This window comes from Scyliorhinus canicula, chromosome 9 (genome assembly GCF_902713615.1).
Source record: "Scyliorhinus canicula chromosome 9, sScyCan1.1, whole genome shotgun sequence".
NCBI lineage: Eukaryota > Metazoa > Chordata > Chondrichthyes > Carcharhiniformes > Scyliorhinidae > Scyliorhinus > Scyliorhinus canicula.
The window spans coordinates 153359331-153375460 of NC_052154.1; the positions used below are offsets into that span (position 1 = coordinate 153359331).

The 16130-nt window shown below is 47.2% G+C and overlaps 1 protein-coding gene across 6 annotated transcripts in view; it reads right to left on the minus strand.

Moving 5' to 3' along the window:
* Window positions 1-5818: 5818 nt before the first annotated feature.
* mical2a (microtubule associated monooxygenase, calponin and LIM domain containing 2a) overlaps window positions 5819-16130 on the minus strand; it is a 353275-nt gene continuing 342963 nt past the window's right edge. For all 6 annotated transcript variants that reach the window (XM_038807962.1, XM_038807967.1, XM_038807966.1 and 3 more), the window contains one exon: window positions 5819-7212. In XM_038807962.1, the coding sequence (XP_038663890.1) occupies window positions 7028-7212 (185 nt within the window). In that variant the 3' untranslated portion in view covers window positions 5819-7027. The remainder of the gene's footprint in view (window positions 7213-16130) is intronic.

A 16130-nucleotide genomic window follows, 5' to 3' on the forward strand; every position in this document is an offset into this window, starting at 1 on the left:
CTAAGGAAGTTGAAGCACTTGTCAAGAGGAAGAAGAAGGCTTATGTTAGGATGAGACATGAAGGCTCAGTTAGGGCACTTGAGAGTTACATGTTGGCCAGGAAGGACCTAAAGGGAGAGTTAAGAAGAGCGAGGAGAGGACACGAAAAGTCGTTGGCGGATAGGATCAAGATAAAAACCCTAAGGCTTTCTATAGGTATATCAAGAACAAAAGAATGACTAGAGTAAGATTAGGGCCAATCAAGGATAGTAGTGGAAAGTTGTGTGTGGAATCAGAGGAGATAGGGGAAGCGTTAAATGGATATTTTTTGTCAGTGTTTACACTGGAGAAAGACAATGTTGTCGAGGAGAATACTCAGGTTCAGTCAACCAGGCTAGATGGAATTGAGGTTCACAAGGAGGAGGTGTTAGCAATTTTGGAAAGTGTAAAAATAGATAAGTCCCCTGGGCCAGATGGGATTTATCCTAGGATTCTCTGGGAAGCCAGGGAGGAGATTGCAGAGCCTGTGTCCTTGATCTTTATGTCGTCTTTGTCGACAGGAATAGTGCCGGAAGACTGGAGGATAGCAAATGTTGTCCCCTTGTTAAAGAAGGGGAGTAGAGACAACCCTGGTAATTATAGACCTGTGAGCCTTATTTCGGTTGTGGGTAAAATGTTGGAAAAGGTTATAAGAGATAGGGTTTATAATATCTTGAAAAGAACAAGTTGATTAGCGATAGTCAACACGGTTTTGTGAAGGGTAGGTCATGCCTCACAAACCTTATTGAGTATTTTGAGAAGGTGACCAAACAGGTGGATGAGGGTAAAGCGGTTGATGTGGTGTATATGGATTTCAGTAAGGCGTTTGATAAGGTTCCACACGGTAGGCTATTGCAGAAAATACGGAAGGATGGGATTGAAGGTGATTTGGCGGTTTGGATCAGTAATTGGCTAGCTGAAAGAAGGCAGAGGGTGGTGGATGATGGCAAATGTTCATCCTGGAGTTCAGTTACTAGTGGTGTACCGCAAGGATCTGTTTTGGGGCCACTGCTGTTTGTCATTTTTATAAATGACCTGGAAGAGAGTGTAGAAGGATGGATTAGTAAATTTGCAGATGACATGAAGGTCGGTGGAGTTGTGGATAGTGCTGAACGATGTTATAGGATACAGGGGGACATAGATAAGCTGCAGAGCTGGTGTGAGAGGTGACAGATGGAGTTTAATGCGGAAAAGTGTGAGGTGGTTCACTTTGGAAGGAGTAACAGGAATGCAGAGTACTGGGCTAATGGCAAGATTCTTGGTAGTGTAGGTGAACAGAGAGATCTCGGCATCCAGGTACATAAATCCCTGAAAGTTGCCACCCAGGTTAATAGGGCTGTTAAGAAGGCATATGGTGTGCTAGCCTTTATCAGCAGGGGGATTGAGTTTCGGAGCCACGGGGTCATGCGGCCGCACCTGGAGTACTGCGTGCAGTTCTGGTCACCACATTATAGGAAGGATGTGGAAGCTTTGGAAAGGGTTCAGAGGAGATTTACTAGGATGTTGCCTGGTATGGAGGGAAGGCCTTACGAGGAAAGGCTCAGGGACTTGAGGTTGTTTTCGTTAGAGAGGAGAAGGCTGAGAGGTGACTTAATAGAGACATATAAGATAGTCAGAGGGTTAGATAGGGTGGACAGTGAGAGTCTCTTTCCTCGGATGGTGATGACCAACACGAGGGGACATAGCTTTAAATTGAGGGGTAGTAGATATAGGACAGATATCAGAGGCAGTTTCTTTACTCAGAGAGTAGTAGGGGTGTGGAACGCCCTGCCTGCAACAGTAGTAGACTCGCCAATGTTATGGGCAATTAAGTGGTCGCTGGATAGACATATGGATGAAAATGGAATAGTGTAGGTCAGATAGGCTTCAGATGGTTTCACAGGTCGGCGCAACATCAAGGGCCGAAGGGCCCGTACTGCGCAGTAATGTTCTATGTTCTATGTTCTAATTGACAAAACCATACTTCAAGAAATCATCTTTAGACTGCTTTGTTCCTGACTTATGTTTTTTCTTTGTACACTGTTAACCAGAGTCCCTGGAACTCTGAACAGAGCTAACACCAGCACATCTGTCCCGCCCTCTCCTGAGCTGCTCTCTCCAGCAGATTCAGATGTGAGATCCTTTTTCCCCCAGAAATTTAAAGTACCCAATTCTTTTTTTCCAATTAAGGGGCAATTTAGTGTGGCCAATCCAGCTAACCTGAACAATATTGGGTTGTGGGGGTGAAACCAACGCAGATAAGGGGAGAATGTGCAAACTCCACACAGTGACCTGGCGACAGGATTGAACACGGGTCCTCAACGCCGTGAGGGGCGGTCTGCATAATTAAATTAAGTAGCGTACATGAGGGGAAAGCCCAGAGCAGTTAGGGTGTCATCAATAGAAGGCGTGGCTTTGGCGCTGAGCAAGAAGAGGCAGAGAAGGGAGGGGACAAATAGCAGAACATTATAAGGAATAGAGTACTGCCTGGAAATGGGAAGGTGGTCATTAAGCTGCATTGGAAGGTTTGGAAACAATGTTTTAAATAACAACTTGCAATTATATAACGCAGCTCATAACTTCCGGATGCCATGAAGCACTTTACAGCAATTAGAATTCTTTTGAAGTGTAGTCACTGTTTTCATGTGGAAAACATGGCGGCCAAATTTAACACAGTAAGCTCCCACAAACAGCAATGTGATAATGACCAAATCGTCTGTTTTTATGATGTTGGTTGAGGCCAGGACACTGCGAAGAACTTCCCCCTCTTATTCTAAAGAGTAATGTTGGAGTCTTTCATGTTTACTTGAGAGGGCAGATGGAACTTCTGTTTGGCATCTCATCCAAAAGGTGGCTCCTCTCACAATGCAGAAGCCCCTCAGTGTCAGCCAGGATTACATGCTCAAGTCTCTCGGAGAAGAGGGCCACCTTGAGGCTTCTTTGAATCACCATCTTTATTTTCTTCAGTATATGGTCCACATTGATCCCCGGCCTCAGGTGGGAGTGGGGATTGGAGTGGGGCTGTAATACAGGAGCACCATGACAGAGTGAAACAATGTTGACGGCAGGCAGCCAGGTGTGTACACTGTAATCCAAAAACCAGAGCAAATGAAAACCCCTCGGTTATTTCACTATTTATTCTTGGGCTCACATTTAATTGGATTGGGGGATCCGCAACGGGTCTCTGGAAATCATAATGCGCCGGCTGCAATCTCCATGGGACTTGCAGCGACAGCTGAGCATTTGAGCTTATCTTTCTGATGAATGTTTGCCCCAGGTAACACGGTGATGCAGTGCAGTCAGCCAGTTTGAGAAATACGTCGCCGATGAGGCATCAACATCATCTGTTTTAGGCTGGAACTCGGCACAGCAGGAAACCTGACCGGGGAAACATTTCAGGCACTTGGCTTCAGCGGATTCGAAAGCAGAAAAGAAAGAAAGAAGGAAAGAAAGGAAATAGACTGATGGTACAAGAGAGCTGGATGGAAAGAAAGACAGAATTGCATTTCTGTAGTGATGACCTTCTGCACCTTGCAGCTAATGAAGTACTTTTGAAGTGTAGTCATGGATATAATGTAGACCAACCAACCAGCCAATTTGTCCAACGTTGTGCAGGTTAAATGGATTGTCCGTGCTAAATTACCCCTTAGTGTTCAAAGATGTGCAGGTTAGGTGGGGGTTATGGGGATAGGGCGAGGGAGTGGGCCTAAGTAGGGTGCTCTTTCAGAGGGTCGCTACAGACACGGTGGGCCGAATGGCCTCCTTCTGCACAGTAGGAATTCTATGGTTCTATTTTTCTACCTCTCGTAGTGTACTGTACTGGGACTATCGGCACGGATTGTGGGCTTGTGTGTGTGGCAAGGGCATCGAAACCCACCACCTTTTGACACCAAGGAAAGAGAATGCTACTGAGTGAGCCACAGCTGACACTTTAATAAATATTCGGGTATCAGCTGAATGTAACTGATGTTTACATTTGGGTTTGCATCACTGGAACTCACTCAACATTAGAGGTGATTCATTTGACGTCTGTCTTTCCAGTAGACTGCAGTTAACTAATTACAGACAATACAAAACAACGTTTAAGTGAACTGATGAACACAGGTTTTACACAGTGTTCCACAGGAGCTTTAATGAACATCACGCTTCACTGCACAGGTTTTGTTATGTAGGGAAAAACTAATTTAACATTTACTGTTAGACAATGAATCTGTTGCACCAGGTGCCTTTTGACAATCTATATTCCCAGGTTTGGGCAAAAAGCCCATGCAGACCTTTCTGATCTACCTATAATATTGACCTGCCTCCCAATCAGGGCCAATGACTGAACTGTCATTAAAAAAAACCCACAAAATTGAAGAATGCCACTCCAAAACAGTAGCCAAAGCATCACAATATCCCAGCAATAAGAATACAATTTGACAGATTCATTCAGTAATCACTATTATGGGCGGCACACTGGCACAGTGGTTAGCACTGCTGCCTCACAGCACCAGGGACCCAGGTTCAATTCCGGCCTTGGGTGACTCCTGTGCGTAGTTTGCACTTTCACCCCTTTGTTTGCAAGGGTTTTCTCCAGCTGCTCCGGTTCCCTCCCACTGTCCAAAGATGTGCAGGTTGGGTGGATTGGCAATACTAAATTGCCCTTTTGTGTCCGAGAATGTGTAGGTTAGGTGGGGGTTACAGGGTTGCGGTGATGGGGCGGCGAGTGGGCCTGGGTAGAGTGCTCTTTCAGAGAGTCAGTGCAAACACAATGGGCTCAGTAGCCTCCTTGTGTGCTGTTGGGATTCTATTCTATGGTTATAATAAATCCAATAGGAGAAACCTCTTTATCAGTCAGTGGTGAGAACATGGAACTCACTAATATATGGAAGGGGAAAACACAGATTAAGAGATGAGGGAGAGAGGAATAGAAGGCTTTGCTGTTAGGGTGAGATAAAGATGGGTGGGAAGAGGCTCATGTGGAACATAAAAAACAGCGTGGACCAACTGGGCTGGATGGCCTGTTTCTGTCCTGCAGATTGTATATAAAGCAATGTAAATCAATCAGCCTCCTCTTAAATTCTTTCAATTTTGTCAGTGTTTCTGCATCATGTCTGTTGCTCCCTGACAACAGCTCAAAATCAATGCTCAAGGGACATCCCTAAGCTTCAGATATTTTGGCTGAAACTTTTGTCTCCTCTGTGACATCATGGGGTTCCCCCCCCCCCCCGAGTATTGGATTATGTCTGGATTTCCCCTTGAGGTGTTGTCACTGGTACTGGAAGGAATTTTTACAAATGGCCACGCCGAAACTGCCTGATTATCCAAAGCTTAACGAGTACAGGTGAGCAGAAAGGCCAAAAAAAAATGTACAAAAAATACCGGAAAAACAGGAGATCGTAAGTCGGACAAATAAATCCAATATGGAATTCAGGAGAAATCAGGGAGTGGTGACGATGGGGAACTCGCCTCCACAAGGGGTGATCAAGACAAATAACATAGATACGTTAAAGAGAAAAAGCTGGAGGAGAAGAGGAATAAAATAATTTGGATAGTCGTTTGTTAGTGCAGAACTTGAGTATCACTGAAAAAAAAGGCATGCCGAAGTTTTTCGTCTTGCACTCATCAGGATAGCCCACAAGAAATTTCCAACAGTAATGAGGGAACAACAATTTATATTATATGAGAAGAATATGTTGATGAGATGGTGGTGGGGGAGGGGGGGGGGGGATGAAGAGGGGTGAGAAGAAGCTGGCGTGGAGCATAAACACCAGTCTGGTCAGATTGAATGGTACTTTGTGCTTTAAATACTTAGTAATAAAATTGCCAGGCAATTCAGTTGGATGCATCTGCCTTTAATAAGAAGATATTTTCCCCTTAACAATAACCAAAACATTTTTTACTTAGCTTAATATGCCTGATATAGAATGGAATATGACACTCTTGAGACATAGACACTGCAACTGTGTCGAATACAATCAGCATTGTGCTACATAGTGTCTGCAAAATACAGAAATTCTTTGAACACCTATTTTCATCGCATGTCTGGCAGCCATGAGAAAACACGTGGGTTATATTGTCAACCACAAGGTAAAGTCATCATGTTGCAATTGGAAAGAAGCTTTACAGCAAGATCGCCAATGTGCTTTGAGTGCTGGACCATTGGACTGCAATAAGAGAGGCTGTGTAAAAATAACACAATTTAAAATATTGCACAAAACATTTGTACATGAGAACATTACCCCAAGCAGCCTTGCTCATTCATCAACCAAGAGGTTCTCAGCAGCATCATTCTGAGTATTTCAGTCAGTCAGACGGTTGTTAATTAAATCAATTTTCGCCGAGCTCCAAAAACGCCTTACTGAACAAAATAAACCATTTTGTCCATTATGCTGCACCGGCTGTTTAAAAGCGTTATCTAATTAATCGCACACTCACTCTGCTCTTTCCTGATCGGCCAGCAAACTTTTCTCCTTTACAAGTATAGTATTTATTTAATTCCCTTTAGAAAGTTCCTATCGATTTTGCTTCCACCCTTTCAGGCAGCAGGTTCCAGATCATAATAACTTATTGTGTTACAATAAAAATCTTCTCATTTTCCCTCATGGTTCTTTAGCTTATTATTTTACACCTGTGTGCAATGGCAGTGAAAGCAGTTTTCCCCTTGCTTAATCTGTTAAAAAGCCTTGAACACCTTTTATTAAATCTCCCCCTAACCTTCTCTGTTCTCAGGACAAAAATCACAGCTTCTTCAGACTCTCCTCATCCCTTGTACCATTCAAGTAAACCTTTTCTGTGCCCTTTGCAAATTCTTCATGTCCTTCCTAAAGTGTTACACCTAGATTTGGGCACAGTACTCCAGCTAGGGCCTAACCAGTTATTTATAGAACCAGCTGTTACCAATCCAGAGGAAAGTACAATCGGGCCTAATGTAGAACAGATGGTGTGGATCCACCTTGGGCAGGTTAGGCAAAAATGATACCCTCCACCAATCATTGCATTCTCCACCGTGTTGCTGCCAGTGAAGGATTCTGATACATAAAAGTGTTTAGGACCAGTTGAATTTGTAGCCCTTGGCCACCAGCCAACTTTCTAAATCTTGATCCTCTTCTTTTTCCTGGAGTCTCTGCTCTTCCAGCAGAATTACCAGTTTGTCTCTCTGTTTGATCACCTCCAACATTTCATTCAGAACCTGCTTTTCCTCAACGATCTCCTTCTCCGCCTTCGTGGAGTCTGTTTGGGAATGATAACATTGAAGAGGTGAACAAACTTAAACTGTCTCATAACCGGGAATTAACTTCTACTCTCCAGTGTGTAGAACAGGTACAAAATAAAACAATCAGCAAAGAGATCAATGGAAATCTGGCTGGAATATAAGGGAGTGCAAGTTCTGCTGCAATTATACAAATCTCTGGTTGCAGACTACTGTCGGGTGTTTGTGTTCAGGTCTAGGCTATGCATCTTAAGAAGGATATATTAAGGCAGCACGGTAGCGCAGTGGCTAGCATTGCAGCCCCAAGGTTCGATCCCTGCCCTGGGTCACTGTCCGTGTGGTGTGTGCACATTCTCCCTGTGTTTGCGTGGGTTTCACACCCACAACCCAAAGATGTGCAGGGTAGGTGGATTGGCCACGTTAAATTGCCCCTTAATTGGATAAAATGAATTGGGTACTCTAAATTTAAAAAAATTAAAAAAAGAAGGTCTTGGACATGATAGAGTGCAGATTCGCCAGAATGAGACCAGGGCTAAAAGGGTTGCATAGGCTTTTCCTTCCTTGAGGCTAGAAGGTTGAGGGCTGATCTCATCGAGGTGATTAAAATGATAAATTTGATAGGCTAGCTAGGGAGAACCTTCCTAACAAGGGAAGGTTAAAAATGTAAAAAATAGAACTGGGTCATTCAGGGGTAAAATCAGGAAACACTTCTTTACACAAAGTCTGTCGACAGGGGGGTTCAACTGAAGCTGTCAAAACTGAGGTTTTCGCTGGTTAATGTTATTGGAGGATATGAAGCTTAGGTGGATCTAATGGAACTGAGGTGTAGAGATCAACCATGACCTGATGGAGTCGTGGAACAGGCTTGAGGGGCCGAATGGCCTCCTCCTGGTCCAAAACAAAACCACTTCCATGCTGGGGCCCCAAAATTCAAAGTGTTCACAGATATTGGGCTTGACAGTTTGGCCAAAGTAGCACTCCTAGCCGTTACAGAGAATAGGTTGTTAATTCCAGCAATATTACAGAAGAGGGGGGGATAGAGTCATAGGGCGCAATCTAGCCAATGTGAAATAAGAGTCCACTGTGGGCAGGATTAGCAGGGTCGTTCCCGGCACTTGTAGCGCCAGGAAAGAGCCTGCTATCTAACGGCACTCTGTTGCTATTTTTGACCCGGCGGGGAACCCGCCCCGCCGAGGTGGCACTCAGCATCATTTTCTACACTAAGAAGCTCCAAGAACCTGAGTTCCTCAGTGGAGGAGGATATCGGGGCGCCATTTTAAAATGGCTCTCCATTCTCTTGACCCCTCGCCTGGGCCTCCCAACTCACCTTTTGGGAGGTCCTCGAAACCCCTCCAGCCTCTCATCCTGGCTGTGCCCCTGCCAGCCTGGATGTGCCACCTGGGCACTCTGACAGTGCCAGGGTGGTACCAACAGTGGCTCGGGTGCCAGCCCGGCCAGAGGCCAACCACCCGGCGGCCTCTGATCGCCTGGGAGACCCCCCCCCTGCCCCAAATACTGGTACATCTGGTCCCGGTTTGTGGGAACCAGTACTAATCGACACTTGGCTGCGGTCTCTTCGGCGAGGCCTATAGATGCTGGGTGGCCGTTCGATCTGGCATCAGCACAACTAAATGGATTTACAAACTCACTTAATCGTGCAAGACTGGGCCCCACCCATTGTGGGCAGGACCCAAAGTGCGATGTCTCGCGAGATCTAACCAGATCGCACGAGGCGTAACAACTGCCGGGAATCCCGGGGACACCTCTGATGGTATTTAACGTCCACGTCCTGCCCCGATTCCAGTGGGATGTGGCCGATCGATCCTGCCCAAAGAGTCGTACAGTGCAGAAAAGGCCCTTTGGCCCATCAAGTCTGCACTGACAATAATTACCCCATATCTGGTGCTAATCCCACTTACCAGCATTTGTCCCATATCTTTGAATGTGACGGTGTTTCAAGTGCTGATCCAAGTGTTTTTTAACGGTTGTGAGCTTTCCAGCCTCCACTGCCTTCCCAGGCCCTGCATTCCAGATTCACACCACCCCCAAGTGAAATTTGTTTGTCTCAAATCCCCTCGGAATCTCCTGGCCCTCACCCCAAAACTATGCCCCTTGTGATTGACTCCTCAACCAAGGGGAACAGCTGCTTTCTATTTATCCTGTCCAAACCCCTCATAATCTTATACACCTCAATCATATCCCCCCTCAGCCTTCTCTGCTCTAAAGAAAACAATCCAAGCCTATCCAGTCTCTCTTTATAGCTCAGATTCTCCATCCCAGACAACATCCTGGTGAATCTCCTCTGTACCCCGTCCAGTGCAATCACTTCCTATAGTATACCCCAAGATCGATCTGTTCCTCTGAGCTTCCTACTGTCCTGCCATTCATTTCATACTCCCTTGTCCTGTTTCTTCTTCCAAAGTGCATCACCTCACACTTATCAGGGTTAAATACCATCTGCCACTGCTCTGCCTGTCTGACCAACCCATCGATATCTTCCTGTAATATACGACCCTCATCTTCACTGTTAACCACCCTCCCAATCTTGGTGTCATCTGCAAACTTACTTATACTTCCCCTCACATTCTTGTATAAATCATTTATATATACACAACAAATAATAATAATAATCTTTATTGTCACAAATAGGCTTACATTAACACTGCAATTAAGTTACTGTAAAATGCCCCTAGTCGCCGCATTCAGGTACATGTTGGGGTTCATAGAAGGAGAACTTAGAATGTCCAATTCACCTAACAGCAGGTCTCTCGGGACTTGTGGGAGGAAACCGGAGCACCCGGAGGAAACCTACGCACACACAGGGAGAACGTGTGGACTCCACACAGACAGTGACCCAAGCCGGGAATCGAACCTGGGACCCTGGAGCTGTGAAGTAACAGTGCTACCCACTGTGCTACCGTCCAGCACTGATCCCTGTAGTACACCACTGGACACCAGCTTCCAGTTACTCAAACAGCCTTCTACCACTTCCCTTTGTGTCCTACCACTAAGCTAGTTTTGGATCCATCACGACAAGTTTCCTTGAATTCCATGTGCTTCAACCTTCTCAATCAGTCTCCCATGAGGGACTTTGTCAAAGGCTTTGCTAAAATCCATATAAACTACAACACCTGCATTTCCTTCTTCCACACACGCGGTCACTTTATCAAAAAATTCCATCAAATTTGTTAGGCGTGACCTTCCTCGAACAAAATCACGCTGACTATCCCTAATCATCCCATGCCTTTCCAAATGGAAATTAATTCTCTCCTTCGGAGTTTACTCCAATAGTTTCCCTACCACTGATGTGAGACTCACCGATCTGTAATTCCCTGGTTTATCTCTACCCTCCTTCTTGAAAAGTGGAACAACATTACCTATTCTCCAGTCCTCTGGCACTTCCCCTGTGGCCAGAGGGGAATTAAAAAGATATCCAGATGACACCTTTGCAAATGAAATAATGTTCCTTGCAGTAGCTTTGGAGCAGATAGTAGTAGATTGCGAAAACTGCGTTGAAGTGGCTTATAGTTGGACTCCAGTGTTATTTTGTCTTTCCCAAGCAGGCACTAACAAAAATGCTCACAAGCAAAAACAATAGTCAGGCACTCTTTCTCGATCTGTGCGTAGCGTCATTCTGCTTGCGTTTGTGGCCTGGATACAAATGTGACCGGTTGTCCATGCTGCATTAGGATTTACCCCAGACGTGTCTCACTGGGATCACAATGCAAGGCAACTCCATCATTGATATCATAGTTCTTCAGCACCAGTATTGGCATCACTACTTTTTAATATAAATTTAAAGTACCCAATTATCTTTTTCCCAATCAATGGGCAATTTAGTGTGGCCAATCCAACTACCCTGCACATCTTTGTGTTGTGAGGGTGAGACCCATGCAAACACGAGGAGAATATGCAAACTCCACACGGACAGTGACCCAGGGCCAGGATCGAACCGGGGTCCTCAGCGCCATAGGCAGCAATGCATCATTACTCGTTCGATTTCAGTGGACTCTTTTTCCCTATGCCACTGCACATCTTTAGCACTGAGCTTGTGTAATGGTTCACAATCAGCTGACAAATTAGGCAAAAATGTTGCTAACTGTTTCACAAATCCATCAAATTCAGCATTGCTTTCACATCCATTGGTCCCTGTATCACTGCTAAAGATCTCACCATGTCAGGATCCGAGCAGAGATTTTTTGCCGTCAATACATGATCTGTATGCTTGACTTCAGGCATCTTCAGTTACAATTTGTTCTTGTTCAGCTTCAGATTCATCTGACGAGCTCTCTCCAGCAGTCGTATTAAATTCTGATCATGGTCAGCTATGACTTCTTCCATTATGTCTCCACATCCATAGACTGGTGGATAATCCATTACGGTTTGCACTCTGGGAAAATCACTGACTACCTCATATCGTCTGTGTTGATTCTCTTCCAGAGCTGTGGAAAGCCAAACAGCACACGCAACCATCTGTATCCCCTGAACAGTGTCCAAAATGTCATTAGAAACCTGCTTTTATCCAGCTTCACTTGCTAGTAAGCATCCTTCCTATCAAGGATAGGGAATAGCTTTGCCTTGGCACACTTTTCGATGGTTAGCATGGGATAGTTTGATCTCTTCAGTGCTTTATTTAGATCATTTCGGTCTAAGCATACTCATAGCTTTCCTCGTTGTTTCACCGCTATCATGCTGCTAATCCAGTCTAAGGGAGTTGTCACAGTTTTGATTAATGTCCTCTTTTCCAGTTTTCTATCTTGTCTTTTATTTTTGATTTGAGAGCAGCTGGAACACTTCTCAGCAGATGCTGAATTGATCTTTCACTCTCATCTCCTTCCAGATAATATTCTTCTGATAAGACATCCCAACCCTGTAAACACATCTTTACTCCTCTAGGATCTGTTCCACCATCAGTGGCTTTATGTGTTGTGTCACAGTGTAAACCTCTGTTGGAACATTCAGGATTACCAGTTAAGCTTTAGACTGGCTTCAGCTGAAATGCGTGGCCATCGTGTCCCATCTATGATCTGCAAATCTAGATCTTTCATTTTGCATTTGCAGTGAGCTCTCAGACAAATTTAATAATAATAATAATCGCTTATTGTCACAAGTAGGCTTTAATGAAGTTACTGTGAAAAGCCACATTCCGGCGCCTGTTTGGGGAGGCTGGTATGGGAATTGAACTCGCGCTGCTGCCTTGTTCTGCATTACAAGCCAGCTATTTAGCCCAGTGTGCTAAACCAGCCCCTATTTGTCCTCCCGGTATGAGAATTGTGCCATCATATGTACTAATCCAGAGACCCAGGGTAATGCTCTGGTAACCCGGGTTCAAATCCCACCATGGCAGATGGTAAAATTTGAATTCAATAAAAAACTGGAATTAAAAGTCAAGTGATGACCGTGAAACCATTGTCGCTTGTCGTAAAAATCCACCTGGGTCACTAATGTCCTTTAGGGGAGGAAATCGCCCATCCTTACCCAGTCTGGCCTACATGTGACTTCAGACCCACACTCTGAAATGGCCTCTGGAAGTTGAAGGGAATTAGCGATGGGCAATAAATGCTGGTCCAACCTGCGACGCCCATATTCCATGGCTGAATTTAAAAAAATAGTCTTAACCTCACTTTTGAGGGCTTCATTTTAGATCACCATATTGAGCTACTTCGCACAGGCCTGTGAAGATCATGGGCCAGGATTCCCCAACCCTGCGACGGGTCGGAGAATCCCCGGGGGAGAGGCGCGAATCCCGTCCCGCTGTCCCGACGGCGGCTTCCCTATTCTCCGGCGCCATTTATCGGGCGCCAGCGGGATTCCCACTGCGCCGGTGGGGGGCCGTTGACAGCGGCCCCTCCAGCGATTCTCTGCGCCCAGATGGGTCGAGTGGCCGACGAGTTTGACGCAGTCCCGCCAGCGTGGATCACTCACCTCACACGCAGCGGGACCTGGAAGGTAATTGTGCGGGGTCCGTCCTCGGGGGGGGGTCCGACCCCGGGGGCGGCGGGGGGGGGGGGGGGGGGGGGGGGGGGGGCTCACAATGGACTGGCCCGTGGACTGGTTCCATGGGGGCCTACTTTACTCCGCTCCCTTGATGGGAGAGGAGCTGCGGAGGATGGAGGAGAGCAACAAAGAGCTGAGAGCTTAAGCGGAGGACCTGGGCAACATGTTACGGTGGCAGAATCTGCGGATTGTGGGACTGGAGGGCCGGATGCCGACAGAGCACTTTGCGGAGCTGTTCGCTAAGTTCTTGGAGAGCGTGAGGAGGATGCTTCCCTTTATGAGCTGGATAGGGCTCATCAGTTACTCCGGCTGAAGCCAAAGGCGAATGAACCACCAAGAGCTGTTTTCATAGCTACCAGATGAAGGAGAATGTGCTGAGATGGGCAAAGCTGAGAGGTGAGGTGGGACAGCAGTGGTATTCGTATATACCAAGACTTCACAGTGGAGCTGGCAGGACGGCGGGTAGCCTTCAACAGGGAGAAGGCAGCATTGTACAAGAGTGATGTGTGGTTTGGGGTGGTCGTCCCAGCGAAGTTGAGACTTACACAAAACGCCAAGGACTATTACTTTGAGACAGCAGAAGAGGCGGCGGCGTTCGTGAAGGCTGAAGGACTGGACTTTGTTTTTTCTTATGTTATGGGTTGGAGGTGATGATGCTGGGATGTTGGGGTAATTTGTTGGGGTTTGTTTCCCTTTGTTTGGGGGTCTATTACGTGGGGTTGCGGGGAAGGACTGGGTGTGGGGGTTTAATGTTGTTTTTTTGGTATTGGGCATGTGAGAGGAGGGGGCACGGGCAGGGGCCACCTCCTTGTGTTGGCTAGTGGATGGGAGTGAGGTGGGGAAGGGGCCGCAGCTTTCAGAGTTTGTGTGGACAGGTTTTGATGGGCCTGAGAGGTGTGAATGGTGAGGGGTGGGGAGAATGCAGAGAGGAGTGGATTCGAGAGGAAGTGGCTGGGGGGGTGGGGTGGGGGGAGGTCTGGGAGGGGGGAAAGGGGGATGGGTAGCTGGTTGACATGGGGTAGGGTCCTGCTTGGCAGGCAGTACCGGGAGCGGAGAACATGACTGACAGGAGGGGGAGGGGGTGTGAGAGACCCCCGACCCGAATGACAACGTGGAACCTGCAGGGGTTGGTGGACTGGTGAAGTGAGCGAGGGTCTTCCCGCACTTAAAGAGCTTGAGAACCGACGTGATGCTGTTACAGGAGACCCGCTTGATGGTGAAGGACCAGCTGAGGCTCTGGAAGGGCTGGGTGAGTCAGGTGTTCCATTCAGGCTTCTACAGCAGGGCCTGGGGAGGGGGGGGGGGGGGGGGGGGGAGGGGGGGGGGGGGAGGGGGGGGGGGGAAAGAGGGCGGGTAGCAATACTGGTGAGTAAGAGAGTGAAGCAAAGGTGTTGGTTGCATTTATGAAGGAGATGGGGGAAGCGAATCCGTGGTGGTTTTTGTACCCAGGGTGTAGGGAGTACAAGAACTGACTTCTTTATTAGAGAAGTGATGCGACCATCAATTTATTCAGAGACATGAGTTGAAGTAAACTGTGGCTTTAATCGGCTTACAACTGAGCCTGCCTGCGACTATACTGAACTGAAGGCGGACTCGTAGGACCGCAGCACTTATACTTCCTGCTGGGGGCGGAGCCAAGGGCGGAGCCCTGTACATGATCCTCATCCCGCCCTGTGGGCAGAGCCGCGCAATGGCTCACAGATGGAGCCCACAGGGACACAGTAATGTACAGTGTGAATTTATAGTGGTTACACATTCACCACAAGAAGTCGATGTTGTCGGGGGTGAGGAAAGCAGAATACACAGCGATTGTTATTTTGGATCATGCTCCACACTTGGTTGGATGTAGTTCTGGAGAAGGGGCCTGTACAGAGGCTAGTGTGGAGGTTGGATGTGGGGCTGCTGGTGGATCCGAATTCCCGTGTCAAGATGGGAAAGGTGATTGATGATTATGTGGGGTTTAATAAGAATGGGGTGGTCCCACCATTGGTAGTTTGGGAGGCGCTGAAGGCAGTGGCAAGGGTGGGTTCATCTTGTTTGAGGCTCAGGTGGAGAGGGAGGCAAGAGAGCAGCAACAGCAAGAGGAAATCTGGGAAGTGGATGGGAAGTATGTAGAGGTTCTCACTTTGGAACATCTGGTGAGTAGAGTGAAATTGCAGGCACGGTTTGACACTGTGTCTACAGGGAAAGTGGTACGGCGGTTGAGGCTGGCAAAGGGGTAGGTATGGGGAGAAGGTCAGTCGCTTGTTGGCGGGCCAGCTCCACCGGCAGGCGAGAGATTGTTCAGGTCCGGGATGGGACAGGGGAGCTGGTGGTGGCACTGGAGCAGGTGAACATGGCATTTGAGCAGTTTTATAGAAAGCTGTACAGGGCGGAGCCCCTGCGGAACAAGGTGGATATGAAGGATTTCTTGGGGGGAGGGGGGGGTTGGAGTAGTTGGAGTATCATGTCCTAGTGTAGGAGAGGGCTGGGCTGGAGGAGCCAATGGGGATTGAGGAGGCCCGAGTGCCGATAAGGAAGATGAAAATGGGTAAGGCATTGGGGCCGGATGGGTTCATAGTGGTGGCTCAGGGTGCACTCACGTAGGTGATGGGACAGGCTTCCATTTCGCTGTTGCTAAAAATGGACAAGGTCCCGGTGGAATGTGAATCATATAGGCCAATATCTCTGATAAATGTGGATGCCAAGAAGGCGCCGGCTCTGATGTTGGAAGAGTGCAATCCGCAGGTGATTGGGGAAGATCAGACAGGGTTTGTAAAGAGTAGGCAGTTGTCTCTGACTATGTGGCATTTGTTAAAAGTGGTGCAGTCACCGTCAGAAGGGAGGGAGCCAGAGGTGGTGGTGGCATTAGACAGGAAGAAGGCATTTGACCGTGTAGAGTGGAGTTAATTGTTTGCAATGTTGGAAATGTTTGGGAGTGGGCCTAAGTTTGTGGTGTGGG